This window comes from Solanum lycopersicum, chromosome 8 (assembly GCF_036512215.1).
Source record: "Solanum lycopersicum chromosome 8, SLM_r2.1".
In the NCBI taxonomy this organism is placed as follows: domain Eukaryota; kingdom Viridiplantae; phylum Streptophyta; class Magnoliopsida; order Solanales; family Solanaceae; genus Solanum; species Solanum lycopersicum.
This window is the reverse complement of record NC_090807.1, coordinates 1,508,254-1,528,333: the sequence shown is the minus strand read 5'-3', so window position 1 is coordinate 1,528,333 and position 20,080 is coordinate 1,508,254. Positions and strand designations below refer to the sequence as shown.

At 35.6% G+C, this 20,080-nt stretch overlaps 1 protein-coding gene across 1 annotated transcript; it reads left to right on the top strand.

Moving 5' to 3' along the window:
* The first annotated feature begins 784 nt into the window (after positions 1-784).
* On the top strand, positions 785-20,080 carry LOC101255013 (protein arginine N-methyltransferase 1.5). Its single transcript, XM_004244406.5, has 23 exons — positions 785-1,125; positions 3,633-3,750; positions 4,316-4,425; positions 5,909-5,998; positions 6,124-6,186; positions 6,911-7,002; positions 7,140-7,215; positions 7,312-7,398; positions 10,239-10,332; positions 10,907-10,998; positions 11,091-11,126; positions 11,214-11,282; positions 15,053-15,121; positions 15,261-15,314; positions 15,422-15,496; positions 16,520-16,612; positions 16,734-16,837; positions 17,270-17,318; positions 17,469-17,555; positions 18,246-18,351; positions 19,134-19,221; positions 19,400-19,493; positions 19,704-20,080. The coding sequence occupies exons 1-23, from the start codon at positions 988-990 to the stop codon at positions 19,785-19,787; spliced, it is 1,968 nt and encodes a 655-aa protein (XP_004244454.2). The 5' UTR covers positions 785-987; the 3' UTR covers positions 19,788-20,080.

Here is a 20,080-nt window from a genome sequence, read left to right as displayed (position 1 = left end):
GATAGTTCGGGGATAAAATTAATAATTTGCTCCGAGTTAGGGCGGTATTTCTATATTTATCTGGTTTGAATGAATTTTATAGTTTAATTTTGTATAGATGCAAGTATTGAAAACACATTTGACCATGATCATCTTTTTGAATCAATTAATGATCATCGGAAATACCTTTTAAGCTCAATGCGAATTATTAGTTTCATGTATAAACTATTGATGTTCTTAAAAACACTTTTTACTTAACTAACTCAACTTAAATACACCTCTAATCTTGCGATACGAGTGAAATACACGTGTATGTACTCGCCAAGTTTAGATATGTTTTCAGCACTTCTCCCGACTTGTTATTAAGAGCCTCATGCTCCTATGTGAGTACAAGACAATTTGTTTGTGTCATGTGACAGATCGAAAGTCTATATAAATTTCAAGTAGATGACTGTTTTTAATACTGTCAATACACAGTCCGGAGACGAAATCAATAATTAGTGTCAAGTTGAGAGGTGTTTTTTAACACTTCTCGAATGTTATTATGGTGATCTTTAATATATCCAAAAAATATATTTTTTTCAACAATCTTCATCGTGTTTAATGTATAATAAACAAAATATAGTTTTAAAACTATTTATGTATAATTTAAACAAAAAGTATATATTACTCCTATTTACGAAATCAATAATTTGCGTCAAGTTTAGAATTTTTTTAATACTATAACAAAATTAAAATAGTTTATATGAATTAAAAAAAAGTTTAAATTTAGCTATAAATTATAAAATAATCAAAATTTTTTATAGAAGTACACATTAACACACGTTACATAGGTTATTTTGCCTTTCAACCCGGGTTTGTCAATCGGGTTTTGGTTTCCCTGAAATGATCCGACCCGAATAAATTCAAAAAAACCCTAGCAACTCCGCCTATATTAGCTAAAGCCCTTGCAAAACCCCGCCTTTCGCCTTCACTCTCGAGCTCCTTCAAACGCAGTAGAAGCTGAAAATGACGCTTGGAGAAAGGCAAGGAGATGAGAAAAATGACTCAAAGTACTGCGGAGTTGAAACGGAGTTCAATGATGACATGCCTCAACTTCTCTCCCTCAACATTCATGGAGGATTCGACTTTGTTGTCGCACCATTGGTTAGTAATCTAAGTTTCAGTTCTTTTTACCAAGAATTGATCAACCCATTTGTCATCGCATCATTATGTAGTAACCCATAATCCTAAATCTCTATAAAGCACATGTATTTGGCACTATTATTATTTTTTTGAATAAAAAAACTGTACTTGGATATAATTGATTTGGTTTGCAAAATGTGATTAATGGTGACCAATTAGCCAGTCACATACGGGCCTGAATTGCCCAATTTTACTATATGTGAATGGTCAGTATGTTACCTACAGTAAGACTAATGGTGTTGTCTAGCCCAATTTTTTGGTGAACTGTGATCTTTGTAAGTTCACTCAGGCTGTCGACATTACATTTCGTTTCCAAATATGAAGACTTTGTTTTCTAGCTGAGTAATGATTGGTTAGATATATGATTTTTTGAGAAATGGAGGAATTTAATAATTGCAGCTAAGCTAATGACAAAGCTATCTAAGTTTTTCTTTTATATTGTTCAAGTAACATGTTGGTGTGTTGATATCATGAGAATCATGGGTAAAATCCACGATCTTTGTATTTTTAGAACGCTTTAGCAACTAAGGTTTGACTTGATTTCAGGGGTCATCTGGTTCTTGGTATTGGGCAGGTTTTTTTTTTGGGGGGTTGGGGGGATAATTTTGAAGGAGAGGAACTATAGAATTTTTGATGAAAAAAGCATGTTGTGCAGAAAGTCAAGATGAATAGTATACTTTTGTTTCATTTTTGGTGTAAAGAAAACTACGTAGAGGACATCATTAGTGTCTATTTTTGTTTCGAATTTGGTTCATGGGGTTATCATCTAGATTATTTAGCCAAGTAGAACTTTTTTCTTCAACGAGGGGGTTAATTTTATATCGCGGATTTGCAATGGAATCCTATGGCCAGAAGTGTAAGAACTCTTACTCCTGCGCCGTACCCTTCCCCAACTTCCATCCCTCTTACCTCAGCTCCTCTCTGGCCTTGTCATAGTCCATATCTACCTGCCTCCTGCTTTTTTTAAAAAAAAATAATTTGGTTGATGGTAATTATCTGACAGAATATCTTAACAATAATTTCATACATAGTGTATGACCAAACCCAAGGTAAACTACCAATCTCATTGAGAGTCTTCTCAATAGCAATCATTTCATAATAATACTGCTCACTCTCAACTAGTCAATGTTTTCTCCATTCTTCGGTGTCATAATAATTCTTCTTTATCTTGTAAACCAAATGATCCCCATGAGTTAAAAAATGGATTAATGTTGTCACAGCTTACAACCTCTGATATTGTAAGGTTATTTGAAAGATATTCATAGTGAAAAGACGCTTCCATATCATCATTAATATAACAGTAGTAGTTGATTTCTTCACGGATACCTTTTGACCTTTTAGCAAGAGAATAAATCTAGATTCTCAAAAGACGACTAATATTATCAAATTATAATCAGTTGCAATTTATTAGTATCCTTTTCAAATCATTGCTTTTATAACCTAGAATTATTGCCAAATTGCGTCATGATTTAAAGGCAGATCAACTTGTTTCTAATCCAATTGTCCAGGACTAAAAATGGAAAGACTAGACTTGTCTTACTATGTAGTTTTTGGTAAAATTGAGCTCATCGACAAATTCTGGTAGAGGAAGCTCAAATGATCTTTTCCTATCAATCCTTTAGCAGGAAGCAATTGAGAAAATACCATCTTTTGAAATCTCATTAATGAAGGCACAAAGAGGGTGAGAGATGGGACAATTATCGAAGAGAGGGCTGAAAAAATAGAAATCTGGTAAATAAAATTGAGTAATTAGTTGCAACTTTCCGATTTTTCTGCTAGTGGTGATTGATCGATGGTCTGGAGATAGTAAAGGCTAGCAAAGACAAAAATGTAGCACAAACATTGAGAAAGACATTATAATTTGGAGAATTTAGTGAAGGTAGCATGTTTTTTAAAGTGAGATGGTATGTAGCAACCACAAAATTATATTGCTATTGTTATATGGACTTTGTAGCCATAGTTTACTGAAATCATCATTAACCTTATAAAGACATTTATTTTAGTTTATGTTGTGTATGTTTGCTAAAGATATGCATTCTCTTGTTTTTTCACTAAAAATATATCTTACTTGTTAGAGTGTATCAAAATAGTATATCTATCTATGCTTGGCGTGCTAAAACGATATATAAGGCTTGGAGTGCTAATAGTTGGGGAAAGCTTAAGGAGAGAAATCAAAGGGTCTTTCAAGGGAAATAATGCTCTGTACAGAATATTGAACGGGAAGTTATTATTACTTTAGGCTTTTGGTGTAAAGAGCAGAATATAGAAGAAGAAATCCAATTAGTGGATTTTATAGGTTCCTTGTGATTATCTACGGCTCTTTTATAAATTTTGGAGGTGACCAGCATAGCCCTGAATGCTGATGAATACAACTTTTACCGATTAAAAAAAAATTAAAATGGAAATAATCTTTATATTCTATTTTAAGAAAATATAGCTTTGTTTTAATCCTTAGTTTTTTGATGCAGATGGATCCTGCTTACAGGCCTAGTTTACTGGTGAGTAGCAATGGTGGATCTGGGGTTCTTCCATTCGCTGGGTCAGACTTGGTGCTAAGCCCTTCCCAATGGAGTAGTCATGTTGTTGGTAGAGCTTCTTTCTGTTCATTGTTTAGATTAATTTATATTGTTTGAACTGAGTGTTGTTTATTATTTTGCACGGGGAGCATCTTGTCATTCCCCTCTATCGGTTTTGAAACCCCTTGTTAGTCTCTTAATGTCTAATTGACACATTTACTTCTTTTCAAATGAAGTATTGACACCTTTATTGTTGTTTCTTTCATGCACTGCAAAAAAAGAATAAGAGTACATGAGTTTATCCTCTTTGGGTTTACTCAGTGAATTAGATGCAGACTTGAAGTTTTTCCTCGAATGGTGGAGGTGCTAGTCTTGGACCATTACATGAATCCCGAACTAGGTGGAAAGAATCCAATTTTTATTTTGTGATGCTAATATTGTTTATAGTTGAGAGGATTGCAATATCCATGGATGACCTATCATTGTAAAACAAATTGCTTGTTAATGTATCCCTGATAGTCCTTACTCCTTGCCATGAAATCTATTCATGAAGGTTCTAAGTAGTGACTGATTTATTAATGGATCATTCTTCATATTTATCTCAATTTTATTATTTCCTGGCATGTGTGATCTAGGTAAAATTAGCTCATGGCTTGACTTGGATTCTGAGGATGAAATGTTTCGGAGGGATTCTGAGATTACTTTGAAACAAGAAATAGCCTGGGCTTCTCACCTTTCACTGCAGGTGAGACTCTTGAATATTCTATGTTGCGCAAACTGAATGGAAACTGATTTGCCAACATTTTCTTCTCTCATTATTTTTATTGTCTCCAGATTTGTATAGTTTCTTGCTGTTTAGTTTCTATAAATGCTTCTGTGGCTGTGTCTTTCGTTCCTACTGTATACAGGGTTGCCACCCACTTGATCCCCTAGTCAATAGTTGTCTTTCACCTTTGTACTTATCCAACATACAAAAGTGTGCTTCATTCACGTGGAAGCGTATCAACATGCAAACTAGTATTGGATATTTTTCTAATAACAACTTCCCTTTTTATGCCAAAGTGTCTTAGGGGTGTAAGAAATGTGCTTATTTCTCTCCATCAGACTCTTTTTAGCTGCCTTAAACAATGTTAGAAGTTTTATCAAAAGCAATGTGTTGATTTGACATGACAATGTACCGGGGGTGTGAAGATGGAATCTGGTTAATATCAGCTTTTGTCAAATCTGATCTTAGACTTTGACTTTGCGTCAGTAGATTAAGAAGATGAAGGGCAACAAGCAAGAAGCACATTCTGCTGTTACTTTTCATTCTTTTCTCTATTACTTGCTCTTTTCCTGTATGTGATATGAAAGAAAGCCGGTGAGACAAGTTAGGCTGAAAGAGAGCATGTTTATAACAAAGGGATTTAAAAGAAGATGTTAACACTTTGGGTATATATATGTATAATTTTTACACTTGGAGAGCAGGGGTTAAATCTAACCAAGACAGAACACACTAGATGATTTCTTATTATCTACCTAAGCTTTGGTGAACCAGAGTTCTGCGGTACTTGTGATGGTGGGAATTAGCAGGTAGCTGGTAGAGTAGTCAAGGTGTGTGCAAGCTGGTCTGGACACTGCCATTATAAGAGGATTCGTTCAACTTCTTCAATTGTTCTCCTAATTCTCAGCCTTAAACAATGTATGTACACCTGCATTGGTTAGTCACTAGATTTTCCTAGGGCTGACAACTGCTAAAGATAACTCGAATTTGGCGTTATTGTTTATATTTGAAGGCCAACCCTCCTTGGGCGGCGAATTGCTAAAGATAACTCGATTTATATCATTATTATTTATTTGTGAAAGCCAACCTGTCGGTGTGTCCTAACTGTGGATGAAGCTAGAATATAGACCATGTGAGACTAGTGTCTGAATACCACCAGCCTTGGTGGACAGAGTTACTATGCATCAATACTGGTGTAAGTACCTGATGGAGTAGTTGAGTTGCAAATTGATTCGAACACCACTATTATGATTTATGAAAAGGAAATTCTAGCTGTGAATGCTTCTGCTGGATTGGCACCTTTTGCATGCCTCTCCATGTTTGCCTCCATCAAAGAATACGAAGAAATGGGGGGAGGACAATGATTGTGCAAATGCAATTACTCTTCTGTTTGCTCTCGCAACCTTTATTTGCTTGAATTAAGCAGCATTTTTGTTTATTGCTTACACATTTTCTGATCCTGCAGGCCTGTCTTCTTCCTGCACCCAAGGGAGTGACCTGTGCTAATTATGCTAGATGTGTGAATCAAATTCTACAGAATCTAAGCAATATGCAGGTGTCAATCTTGTCTTTATTTTGGTTTAGTTATTTTTCCTCTGTTTTTTATTCACTTTAAATACTTGTTCCAGCATAGTTTGTTTTGTGTTTCATATTCTCATTTTGATTTTATGTGGTTTGAAGTTGTGGCTAAGAATTCCATTGGAGAAATCTGATGATGATGAAGATAGAAGTCCTAACTCTATGGTGAGTAATTGCTGCATGACTGCTTAGTGAAGATCTCTAACTTTATGTCCCCTAGCTGTCAGACTGGTCATTACTGAAAGTCAGTGCCAATGACAGATGTTATAACATTCATCATAATTTTAATGGTCAATTGGTGGACGATATGGAGAGAGAAATATGAGAGATTTTGATGGAATTGAAAGTGATTTTTTATATCTGAGTAATAGCCTCTTTTCCCTTATTTATTTTTAGGGTAGCCATGAGATTCCTGTAGGTATAGAAGATTGGGTGTCTTTTGTATAAAATCATATATTTTTGTAAGATGTGCTACTTTTGGTATACTTGTTTTCGGGTATCTTTTCGCTCATTATCAATAATTTTTTTTCCTGATAAAAAATGGTTTATTCGGTGGCATGTTCTATGCTATACTTGGATCCTTCTGGCTAGCTCGTTGACTGTGATGATTTATTTCCCTTACTGATATTATCCTTCTGATAAGGAAGTGATTCTGGTTTTCTTTTTGGTGGTACTGGGGTTGTCCTGTTAAAAGTGAACGGAGTGTTTATTATTTTGTATTGCCTGCATTTATCTCAAGTCTGATATTTAATTATTGTCTCTGATAAATTTCCCGAAAGCTCCACTTTTCAAATTTTCATTTATGTTATTTGAGCTGTATGTCACTATGCTTGATTTGATAGATAAATCAGTACTTTAGTTTGATGACGGATTTTTTTATACCAAGCAGGGTGAAGAACATAGAGATTCATGGGAAATGTGGAACTCATTCCGCACTCTCGGTGAACATCACAGTCAGCTTTCAGTTGCACTTGATGTTTTGTATGTATATAAATTTGTGAAGTGTAGTTATTTTAAATTTAATGGTCTAGGTGATAAGCTCTGAGGAAAATTCTTCTTTGATATTCATTGTCGTGGTTATGTCAGTACACTTACATGCAATATTACTTGCTGCGTAGATCCTCATTACCCTCTGTGAATTCACTTGCGCGGTGGTTTGGGGAGCCTGTTAGAGCTGCTATAATTAATTCCAATGTAAGAAATTCAAGGGATTGCCCTTTTTTTCTCCACTGTTGTGCTTGATACTCCTTTTGTTCTAAGTAAGAAAATGTTACCGTGCTGATTCAACAGTCTTTTCTCACCAATGCCCGTGGCTACCCCTGTTTGTCAAAACGACACCAAAATCTATTGACGGATTTTTTCAACCACTCAATTCAGGTAAGCACATTAACATCTAGTTCAATGATTCAATATGAAGTTTTCCGAAAACAATATTGTTCAATGCATATTTGAATAAGTGGGTTAAAAAGTGGTGACAAGTTCATTGAGCAGCACTGTCTTTTGTTTTCTTGATAATTTACTGATAAATGCCATTACTTTGAGCTGTTTTATAAACTATAGAGAAATTGCTTCTTTATCTTTCTAAAACAAATTTGCTGATACATTTGTAGGGAAAATGTCTTAGCCCTGGGTAGATACATTTAAATTTAACAAATAGTTATTGTTACTGTGTTACAAACTCGGCCATATGTACATGTTCAACGTGGGTGTCTGGTAACATACTGTAACAGGTATATGTAGTTTTCACTTACTATTAGTGTATAAAGAATACTCCAGAAGTACTGTCACAAGTATGTGAAGGATGCATGTAACTTAAAGCACAATTCCATTGATCTTAACTGTTCCAATAAGGGGATTCTCTGGTTTGCTTTGTATCTCTTTTACAGGACAACAAAAATCCTGCCAGGAATTATCCAATATCATGTGGACATGGTTTTCTTTGGCTGGTTATTGTGTAGTTTCCCCAACTGAACTAACCAGTTCTTTTCGCAACCAAAGCAGAATTGCTTTGAGTATCTTGGGAACTGGTGCTCTGGGTTAAATAAATTGCTGGAAACCAATCTAGTTGTCTAATTTGAATTTTGACCATTTGACACATCTATTACTTTCACGACCAGTATGTAAGTAAGGCTATGGCTGGAAAGAGATAGAAGGATTAGCTGCCTAATTAGTAGATCTGGAAGCATTAGAATGCTAAAGCGGCTAGCAAGAAGCATAATGGCAAGTGCCAAAATTGGTCTTTTGATCCTAAGATACTTCAACCGCCTACTGCTTAATGGAGATAACTCTTCTGTAACTCCGTTGTAGGGGAGAAGACCTTTGACATGATGGAATATTAGCATGGTACATGATCGCTAAAAATAGGAGGTTCAGGAGCAGGTTAGTATTGATGAACTGAGTCTCATATGTTGTCTTCCATTATGCAGAGAACTGGTAGGATGATGACGCATCTGCCCAGTGAAGATCAGGTGGCACAAAAAATTCGACCATTTGGTGGACACATAGAATCATACTGAGAGAAAAGAAGATAGAATCATCCAGTCAGAACTGGATGTGGATATGGGATAATTAGTGATATGTCTAGAAAAGAACACACCGACTATACGAACAGTGTCTCATTGGTCTATGCCATGCAGAATATTATAAGGCTTTTTTGCTATTCTCTTGAGTCTTGGATCTGGAAACAACCAATTTCTTGGTTATTACAAAAAGCAAAAAAAAAAAGCATATTGCTAGACAATTTTTGAGCTGTAACTGCTTTTAACAATGTGAATTAGCCTCTTGGTGCTCTTTGTGATTAAAAAATAATGTTAGCATATTTGGGGTGGTAAATAGGTTGAGCTGAATGAGATGCAGCAGAATAGACTACCCAATAGTCCGGGTTCCATATTTACTGGCAGATCTTCAGTAAGGTACCTAACCAAACTAACCCTGTCATGATAATTGACTTGTCAACCCTGAAGAGAAGTTTAAGGAAAACCAAAAATTATTGGGGCGACATAACAAATCAACATAAGAAGTTCGCCATGGTTGATAAAATAATTTTGGGAAATGCTTTTACTCTTGGTGATTTGTCTTCGCCATATGCTTTATTTCTGTTATTCATTCTGTAGGACTGCAAAAAATAGTTCAGCACAACAATTGCTGCAAAGTGGTGTGGAAAAGGAAATTGGGTCACTACCAGAATGTGAGACAGCCTCGGATGGAAACCCCTTGGGAGTGTTTGGTTTCACTGTCTAGTTTCATTAGGAAATCAACTAAAAGTTATGAGTCAATCTTGGTGTAGGTACACAGTGGTGGTAAACGAATGGACACTTGTCGGTGACTCATTTGGGGAAGAGGATTAAATATGAAGAAGAGAGTTCAGTAGCCTGGTCATATGAATAGCCAGTTATAAGGCATGATCTTGAAAGAGAATTGGAGCATTGCCTGGTGAAAAAAATTGTGTATAGCATGAAGGAGAAATAGAAATGAGAATTTGAGTGTCAGGGAGTTCTATTAACTTGATTAAAAGGGTGGAGTGTTTGAGGAGGTGAACGAAATTGGGATTCTTTAAAACTGAAGAGCAAGTAGGACACCTAGTGTCTGGGGAGTTGTAGGGAATTGATGTTGTTTGAAACTGGAGAGTAAGTGGGCAAGTAGTACTTACACTACTGCCATTTTATTCATCAAGATTTTTCGCGTTATGTGCACTTGTGCCTTTTTAATTCATTTTTAGTAACTCATTACCTAAATTTTGTACATAGCTTGTGGTTTGAGCTGATATATTGGTAGGTTTGTTCAGCTTGGTCCAAATCAGTTTTGAAAAAATTGCCCACAAATGAGTAACTGAATTTTTCGCCTAACGGCTCAAATAACATGCACATGTATCGGTACTTGATGGATATGCAATTTCTTCGATGATATAGTAATTCATCTGTTTATCAGGGTTTTCAATATTTTCATTAGATTGAATGATCTTTTTTAAGCTCACGTATTTTTGTTTAATGTGCTTAGGCTACCGATTTGAGTGTAGCATTTTCATAACATCTAACCATTTGGTAGCAAGTTGAGAATATGTTATCTTGTTGTCATATCTACTCATTTTCATTTGCTGCTGAGTTATCTCCCGATTTGTTATCTGCATTTGATTCTTCTACTTGTCTTGTTGGATAATCGTATGATTTTCTTCATTTTTGGGATCTTACCATGAACAATCTTGCAAATGTCTCCTGCAGATAGTCATCTCTGGACAGCAAATGCAGAATTTCCCCACGGGAACTTCAGTGTCAAATTCTCACAGTAGTAATAATCAAAGTGAGGGTGTTGAGGGTATGGCGTTGAACAGGATTTGAGATTTATTTTAATAATCAGAAAGTTACAATTATGTATTTTAAGCTGCCTTAGTTTCAATCCGATCTTTTGTTTTGTCCTACTTCACAGTTTCTTTTTCCATTGTCACCGGTAATACTCGTGATATGTTAAGTATCCATAGAACCACCATTTTGGTTGTCCAGTCAGGGCTGAAGTCCTACAGAAATTGACCTGTATCCTACATATTTCATGTATATGAAATGCCAATTTACATATTCACCTCGGTCTCCTTAATTATTTGTACACTCTTGTCTCCTTCTCTTAACTCCATATAGTAAGATCTCATCATAAAAATGTTCGTTCCTATGAGTTTCAAACCATACAGTTTCCCCCCCTAACCTATTTGCATCTGAGTGGCCTTATGAAATTTTCATCCTTCGTGAACCCCTTGGTATATAAAACAATTGACCACCATATTCTCTTTCGATCGTCAGAGCATGCCCCTATGGGAATGCAGGAATTAGGTTGTCTATTCCTTTATATTCAGTCTTATTGTTAGCAGATTGCTTTAGTTTGTATTAACATTGTTCAGGCATGCAGCGACATCCGCTAAGGTCATACCTGGACTACATTGCTTATTTATACCAGAAGATGGATCCACTTCCTGAACAAGAACGCTTTGAGGTAGTGTATATCCTGTGCGTTTGGGGATGTTGTTGACCTGTTGGTTCGTTCGTATTAAGTTTCAATGACACACCGACCTTTTTCTTATTCAGCTTGGTTATAGGGATTACTTACAGTCTCCCTTACAGGTGCATGCTTTATTCTCTATCTTCATAATTTTTTTCTTTTTAAGTATAGGTAGCTGAACCTTTTTTTAATTCATTTCTTTCCGTCAGCCTCTCATGGACAATTTGGAGGCCCAAACTTATGAAACATTTGAGAAAGATACGACCAAGTACATACAGGTACGTGTAAGCTTATTGTCTGGCAGTAAAACATAAACCAAACTTAGTGTGGGGTTTGTTTGTAGTTACTATAGTTTAGAATGTTTTGAAGTGCTAAGCAATGGGGCTTTTACAAAAGAAATTGATAATGGCATACTTTGCAACTATCATATGCTTGTTGTGTGCTGCTTTCTGATTGAAAGAAAAATATCTATTGAAATTTTATCTGTTATCATCTATTGTTGTTTTGGGGAGAAACAAGGGGCTACCTTGTTAAGGAGGTATGCAGATGTTGACAACATGGTGTTAGCTAGAGATCATACTCTTTCATTGTGCTTAATATTCAGATTTTTGGTGAGCACAAAGCGGAAAAAAGCTACAAGGCCCGCTTCACGCTTTAAGAGAAGCTTTCGCTTCATTGAAGTGAAGCACAAATTATAAGAAAAAAAGCCAAAATAAATAGAGACAATATATAAGCAAAAGTTCAAATAAAAGCTAAAAACTAGATATTACACAATACTTTATAGACCATAGAACAAACAAAATTAAAGATACTAACGGTTCAACATCTAATTCTTATTCTTCTATAGTTCTACCTCGACAAGATTTTTTAAATATTTTTTTCCTAATTATCATTATATTGCTCATCATCATCTTCAACTCCATCCTCCTCCTTTTCAATTTCATCTAGGGATAAACTTGTACTACTTATTTTCTTCTCCTAAGTAAACTTCAAGTATTCCCCTTTAACCATAATGGTTCTTCTCAACTCCACTTGCCTCTGCATCAACACCCTAAGTGAAATCAGAATCTCCCTAAAAAATGCTTCAACTTTAGCATTCCAACAACGATTAGTCATTCACTGATATCATCAATATTATCCAAAAGAATTGGATTAATTGTTTTGTTAGCATTGTAAAGACGTCTCAAAGTTCTTGTGTATTTTATGAACACTAGGTCATGTTGAGGTGCTTCAGGGTTCTCTTCCTCAATGACCAAGTGTTCAAAAATATAATAGAATATCAAGGCGTCCTTGCAATGCTCACAATGGATTGATCCACTTCTTTTGCATGATATTGATGATATCAATAAATGACTAAACTGGAGTTGAGAATGCTAAAGATAAAACAATTTTTGAGAGATGTCTTGTGGTGTAGCCGAAGAGGCAAGTGGAGTTGAAGAGAACCATTATGGTTTAAGGGGGAGGTACTTCAAGCTTACATCGGAGGGGAAATGAAGTAGCTACAAGTCTATGCCTAATTCATGATGATGGAGTTGAAGACGATGATGAACAATATAATGAAAACTGAGGAATGCAAGATTTTGACAATTTTGTAGAAGTAGAGCTTAGGAGAAGAAGGATTAGATGTTGGACCATTAATAGTCCTGATTTTGTTTGTCTATGGTTTATGAATGATTTTGTAATATCTACTTCTTAGTTTTTAATTTGAACTTGCTCATATATATTGACTATTTGTTTTGGTCTTTTTTCTATTAATTGTGCTTCAAAAGAAAGAGTGCTTCGGCTAAAGCGTGAAGTGGGACCTTGTCATTTTTTCCGCTTCTCACACCCTGAAACATTGATTAGAATGTGTACCCTAACTGTTCTAAAGAAAACACCTGTGAAGGGTCTTTCCTTGAAAATGTCCTCGAACATCAAATATATATCATGAACTGCACATGGAGTCCAATATATGTGAGGGAACACTCCCTTCAACATATGACCCGCTTTAACATTTTCATCTGCATTATCTGTAACAATTTGGACAACATTCTCTGCACCGGTCTTCTATATAGTGTTCTGAAAGAAGAACATTTTGATGGAATCAATAGACAAGTTGCTCCTAACAATGGATTCAAGAAATGAGCTTTTCTTTGGAGAATTCACCAACTCATTGCTGTTCATTTTTTTGGTTCTTATCATCCTCTTATCCATCATGATGGGACATTTAAATTTGTTCAATTCTAACGCGATGATCCTCCACAATTTATTTTTGTTTCTTCCACTTCTTTAGTTAGATAATCAACTTCATGATAAGTGGAGGGCTTCATTCCCGCACCACATTGGTCTACGATCTCCATGAAGGCTCCAAAAGGGTCGGTAGAAAGACACAATTGAAGGGGAGCCTGCATCATAAACCCACCGTGAAAAGGCGGCAACTGCACGTTCCCTCAAATGTTCCTTGGCAACATCATGCAAACTTTTTTAATTGCTTTTCCCTGCATTATCTCCTGACTTCTACGGAAAATAAAACAGTAAAGTACTTTTCCTACCAATTGATCCATAACTTGACGAGACTATTGTGTTCTTGCCCCTTTTTGTGATTTTGCAGGAAGCGAAAAATCCACAATTTCACGCTCTTCTATTTCTTCTTCTTCAACATCATCGTGAAGATTAGTTGCATTTCGTTGATCTGAAATTTAACTTTTGAACTCCTTTTTTTCCCCAACATGCTTTTTTATTTCTTCACAATCTCTGGGCATTTTGCACAATCTGTGACATCACTATAAATTACCAATAAGACGTTTGTGGTAAAAAATTCCACCTTGAAATGTATTGTCACAAAAAATACATGTGACTTAACTACTATTGGTCTCACTAGCTCTTCCACCACATTTCCAAGCTGGGTCAGACTGAAACATTTTTAATCACGGTCATTGTTAAGAAATAAATGGCAAGGCAGTTACATTTTTTCCCAGAACAGTAGTAGAATTGGAAAAAAAACAGAGCACTGGCAGGCAGCAGTAGATGTTGAGAAAAAAACAGAGCACTAGCAGGTAGCAGTAGATGTCGAGAAAAAAAACCCAGAACACTAGCAAAAAAATTCAGCATGGCAAAAAAAAAAACAAGAAAGAAGAACAAAAAGAACCCTAGCACTAGCAGCACTAGTAAGAAGAAGAAGAATTAATAAGAGGAAGAAATTACCTGAAAGCAAAGAAGAAGAGCTGCAAAACCCTAGTCGAGCTTTTTGAAATTCATGAAATAGGATTTCTGAAGTTGCGACTTATTTGTGTACTTATAATTGACCTTCTAAAAAGGCTTCAACACAAAATTACCATTGTGCTGAAGCGCGCTTCTGCACTGGAGGCAATCACTTCTCTTCAACAGTCTCACGTCAGGTCTTCAAAGCGGCTTCACGTCGCATCTCCTTGCTTTATCGCTTTATGAAGCGCTTGCTTTCCAGAAAGTTGTGTATATTCCTTATCTTTTTTCTCAAATATTTTCTTGTGATGTTTGAGGAGTCTCATAATTTTATCTAATTGCAGAATGCAATTCAGATATATGTTCAAGTTGGAATTAGGAACTTGGAATTGAATCTTATAATGAACAAAATTCTTCTAAACCATACCGTATGGTCCTACTAAAGCAAAGGGTTGTTTGAATTCGCTATCCTAATAATTCATTCTTTTGCATTTTGAAGTCAGTGAATGATGGTTGCCCTTTCTCTTAACTTGCATCCTTACCAGTAATAGCCAAAGAGTGCAATAAAATTTTCCATCTGAAGAAGGAAACTATAGGCTCTTTTATGGGTTGTGTATTTAACGTTTTGCCTCGTTAGTCACATAGTTGAAAACTATAACGTTTTGCTTTGCTCTCCTAAATTCTGTGTAGACCATACTATCTCTCTTTCACTTGATTTCTTTACCTAGTCCTTTAAATTATTCACGATTTCCTTTTCCTGCATGATGAGGAAGAGTCTGTGATTTATTTAGTATTGTGCCTCAACAGTATTGCTTTGCTAGTATAATTGTCTTCCATGATCACTGTTGACTCACTCCTATTCTGGCAGTATCAAAGAGCAGTTGCGAAAGCTTTAGTGGACAGGGTTCCAGATGAAAAGGCATCTACAATCACTACTGTACGGGTTTTCTCTTGAGAATTCTCTGTCTTGCTTTTGATGTTAAGTTACTCACTTAAATGGCTCGGGATGTTGTCTTGAGTTTAATTTTTGTGGCATTTTCAGCTGTTAATGTGACTTGCTCAAATGCTTGTTGTAGGTCTTGATGGTTGTTGGGGCTGGACGTGGGCCTCTTGTCAGAGCTTCATTGCAGGTTTAAATATCTTCGTCTAGAGAATGTCAAAACTAGGAAGAAAAATTATGCATTTGCCTTGTGCCAATAAATCATCTTATGTTTTTTGTTTACCTTGTTGCTGACAGGCTGCTGAAGAGACTGGACGCAAGTTGAAAGTTTATGCTGTCGAGAAAAATCCAAATGCAATCGTCACCCTACATGTAATCAATTCGCTGTTGTCTTTTGTGATTTAGTTTCATGAACTTTTGATGTGTGGCCATTGTTGATATTCATTTTCTTCTCAAGTATAGAATGTGTTTAGTTCTCATAATCTCCAGTAGCTATTCAAGCTGGTTGAAAAAAGAAAATGCTGGATTTCTTAATTTTTGGGCTGTTAATATACTAGTGTATATTTAATTAATTTGAACTCTTGAATCTTGAGAAAGTTAAATTGAAATGAATGGTGTCAAACATGGTGAGGCATCCCAAAATTTTTATAACTGATTTTTATAAAAAATGTTACCTGATATGTGTAAATGGAGAAAAGCATAATTTGCATACTAGAAAAATTGTGATTTCCTTGCATCTAGTGTCTGCTAGGTTTGAGTTGGTCTCTTGGCCATGTATACATTCTATGGAAGTCCATATCAAATCTAACAAAACAAGAATATTACCTTATCTTCTTTCTTGTGGAGTAAAGAGTACTCCACTTGGTCTTTTAACAAAAGAAAATGACGACTCTGCTTGAATTAAGAATTTACTAGTTGGGGGCTCCTCTTGCGTTGGATATGTCTTTTTTGCCAATGTTCTATCAGAAAATGCCACTCTAGTCTCTACCCCACAAAGGTATGGGTAAGGTTTGCATACATCCTCCCCGCCGCAGATCTCACTTGTGGGATTACACTGAGTATCGTTGTTGTTGGATCCTGGGCAGTAGATTGTATTAGGCCTTGGGGATTAATTATAGTTGAACTGGACTGAATCCACATAGTTTCCTTAGTTTAGTGCATGTGACATCACTTATGGATTCAGGGTCTTTAGCTTTTTTTAAACTGAAAAAATAATAATATAAAATGGGGTGTCTTTGTTGACTTCAAATTTGATGGAAAATCCAAATTTTTAATTGATGTTTTATTCTCTTTCCATAAACTTTTTTTGGAAGATCTGTGAGCAGACGGACTTCTACTTTACTATGTTAGCGGACTCTCACCAGTGTTTCCTTTGGTGACCGCTATTTTTGACAGAGCTTACTAAAGATTGAGGGCTGGGAAAAACTTGTCACCATAGTTTCAAGTGACATGCGCTGCTGGGATGCTCCCGAGAAAGCTGATATTTTGGTATTAAACTGACTCTTCGGATGCGGAAACAAACCATTTTATCCATAAAATATAATGTTTGATCTTTCATTTGCAAATCCTCATTTGAATTCCTCTCATCATTTATTTTTTACTAATACAGGTTAGTGAATTGCTTGGGTCATTTGGAGACAATGAGCTGTCACCTGAGTGTCTTGATGGTGCTCAAAGATTCCTGAAAGAAGACGGAATTTCAATTCCATCATCGTATGTGTTCAGATATTATATTGTCATTTGCTTTTCATATTAAAGGATATACGCTGGTTTAACGCGATACACAGAGTTCCATCTCTGGTGGTGAATTGAAAATCATGAGTATGGTTAATACTGCTCATTGGCAAGCATCTGTCGTAGGAATGTGCTCATTAGTTCTCACGTCTGATAATTTTAGATTGTTGTGGTTCCGCTTGAACTTATTTGGAGAGGTACAGTGATTACCTTTTGGTGACTTAAACACATAAAATGGTGATTTGTCTCCATGACACGGGATGACTTTCTTTCCACTTCTCCCTGTAGTTTCACAATTTAATATATCCTTGACTGCGAATTTCTCAATCGACCGAAAAATGGAATAGTTTCGTCTATACCTAGAAGTACTTACTAGTATACCATCATATTGATTTCCTTTGCTTATCTCAGGTATACAAGTTTTTTCCAGCCTGTGACTGCTTCCAAATTATACAATGATGTAAGTTTTCATCTTTTATATTATATTTTATATATATATATATATATATATATATTTATATATATATATATATATATATATATATATAGGGGTTCATTGATGATTGACCTCCATTTTGAGTTGTTACATGCATTGGTGCTATTGTCACAGATCAAATCTCACAAAGATCTTGTGCACTTCGAAACTGCTTATGTTGTCAAGTTCCACCGTGTAGCAAGGCTTACTTCTCCTCAACCAGTAAGTTCATTTAAGTCAAAAGGATCTTGATTTAAGTTCTATAATTTTCGAGAATTGAGATTAGAAAATAAGTGTATAAACTGTTGAAAAGACTAAACATTCAAACTGTTCAAAACTCTGATACAAGTTGCTTGTACTGCTGAGCCAAGGGAATAGAGATTCATAAAGTTATCTTTGTGAATTCTCTCCCTTCAAAATGTTGCAACTGTTATTGGAAAAGACAAAAAGAGCTTAGTACATAAGCATAATTATATTTGTAGAATTTATGGAATCAACTTCATGTGTTCCATGACTGGTGAAGTCAGTACCATGAATCAGAATAACACCTATGTTTTCCACAAGAGCAGGAAAGAAAAAAGTGAAAAATTAATGATGCTTGAAGAAGGAAAATGTTGACTCTATAAGTAACAGTGGTTTTGGAATGTGGTGCATCTCATTTCTACCTCACTGTAGTGAACCACATCATATGTCCTGCAGAATGTGAAGAGAACCTGGCGTCCACAGTGCTTCTTTCACTAGAAATATGAAGAGGGAAAATCACACAAAAAGAATAGAATTAGTAAGGAAAGAAGGCATAGGTTCCAGCAGCACCAACTCAAATGTATTCCTTGATGCAACGTATTCATGTATGTCATTGGGAGGAGCTTTCACTTCTGTAACTTACATTTGAATATTCTATATTTTTCGTAGGTCTTTACATTCAATCATCCGGAGGACTCAAATAGGAAAAGCAATCACCGGTATACAAAGCTACGATTTGAGATACCCACTGACACTGGATCAGCCCTGGTTCATGGTATTTGTTATGCTCATACTGATTTCATGTGCTTTACTTTGTCTGGGAACTCCATAAATATGAAGAATGATATTTGTAGTTACTAGTCAGCTACATATTCAGAAATTTATAGTCATGGGTGGCAAAGAAGAGGGTTGTCTGAACACGCTCGCATTGTTAAATTATTGCTGGATAATAATCTAATATAGTCGAACTGTTGCCTTAGTCTTGAATAATGGTGTAAAGATAGATACACTAAAAAAAATCGTGACATTTTAGAGATACACATTGAACCCAGTCTAATATCAATCCAGAACAAAAATTATGTTCCTGTGTTACTAGTTTCACAATTAACTCAACTGTTGAACCATAGACTTTATTTATTTTTGGCAAGTGTGGGTTGGTTTCTCTAGTACCTAGTTTACAAGGAATGTGTCCTACTTCTGCTCAATTGTTTCCCATCTGTTTTTACTTTTAAGTTTAGAGTAATTGTTCATCCTTGTGACTTCATTTTGTTGATGCCAATGGTAACCTACCGATGAACGTATAGAGAAAAAGGTTTCTGTTTTAGTGTTTAATGCTGTCAAATGTTATCGTCTAGTTTAAATGTTTAGCATGTAGAATCTATCTTCTTCCCATGAGCAATGGGAATGGTAGAAAGTAGTACATAGTTCTGGGTGATCTTTTGAACTGATTTGGTGTTAGACTGTTGGTTTTACCGATGCTTGGTTTACTAAAGCTTTATATAAGAATAGTTTCTGTTTACTCCTTGACTTCTCATTGATTTTACCTATGAATAACAGGTTTTGCTGGTTATTTTGATGCTGTACTTTACAAAGATGTTCATCTTGGTATTGAACCATCAACAGCAACACCTAACATGTTCAGCTGGTATGTTATTCTTTATTCTGCCTACTTTTTCTGGGGGCTTGTTAGAGGCATTTGACCTCCAATTTTTTCAATTGTCTAACCTTGTCTATCAAAAGTGATAGTTGTATATTCAAACACCATCTCTTTAGCTATTATTTTGGTTAGGGTTTAATTATCAACAATTCCTTTTTCTTATCAGGTTCCCTATATTTTTCCCATTGCGAACACCTATGTGTGTTCAACCGGGTATTCCTCTAGAAGTTCATATTTGGCGTTGTTGTGGTACTTCAAAGGTAATTACTTCCTTGCATGTTTTGTATACTTCCCATTCTGTATCTATCACTAGGGTAATAGTTTTGAGGATAGCTACATAAAGTGATTTGAATAAATTTCGAGCTGGAGTTTCCCCAACGATCACCTCTTGCAGTAGCATATGTCCATACTCAAGAACTCCATGTGAATTTGCTCCCATCTTCATTGACTTATTGCTTGATGTAAAATAGGTTTGGTACGAGTGGGGCGTGACTTCTCCCAGCTCATCTCCTATACACAACTGCAATGGTCGCTCATACTGGGTTGGATTGTAAGAGTTTCTTCAGTGTGTTTTGAGCTTTCGAGATAGCATGACGTGATATTGAACTTCAAATGGGTAACAAGTCTAATGTTACTTGTTAAAACTGTCGTAATCATGGCTTCATATCGCTCATCTTTCGACTCCAACTGGTGCTCAACATGCCAAATTGATTGTCTGTGCACTTCATGGTGCTTTAAATTTTTTCAGTAGAAATTTTGTAGAGTTTAGGTTCAGATAAACCTTAAAACTGCTGTAGTAAAAATAATCCTTTTCTTTTAATGAATGAATGTAGTTTGGTTTGTGCTA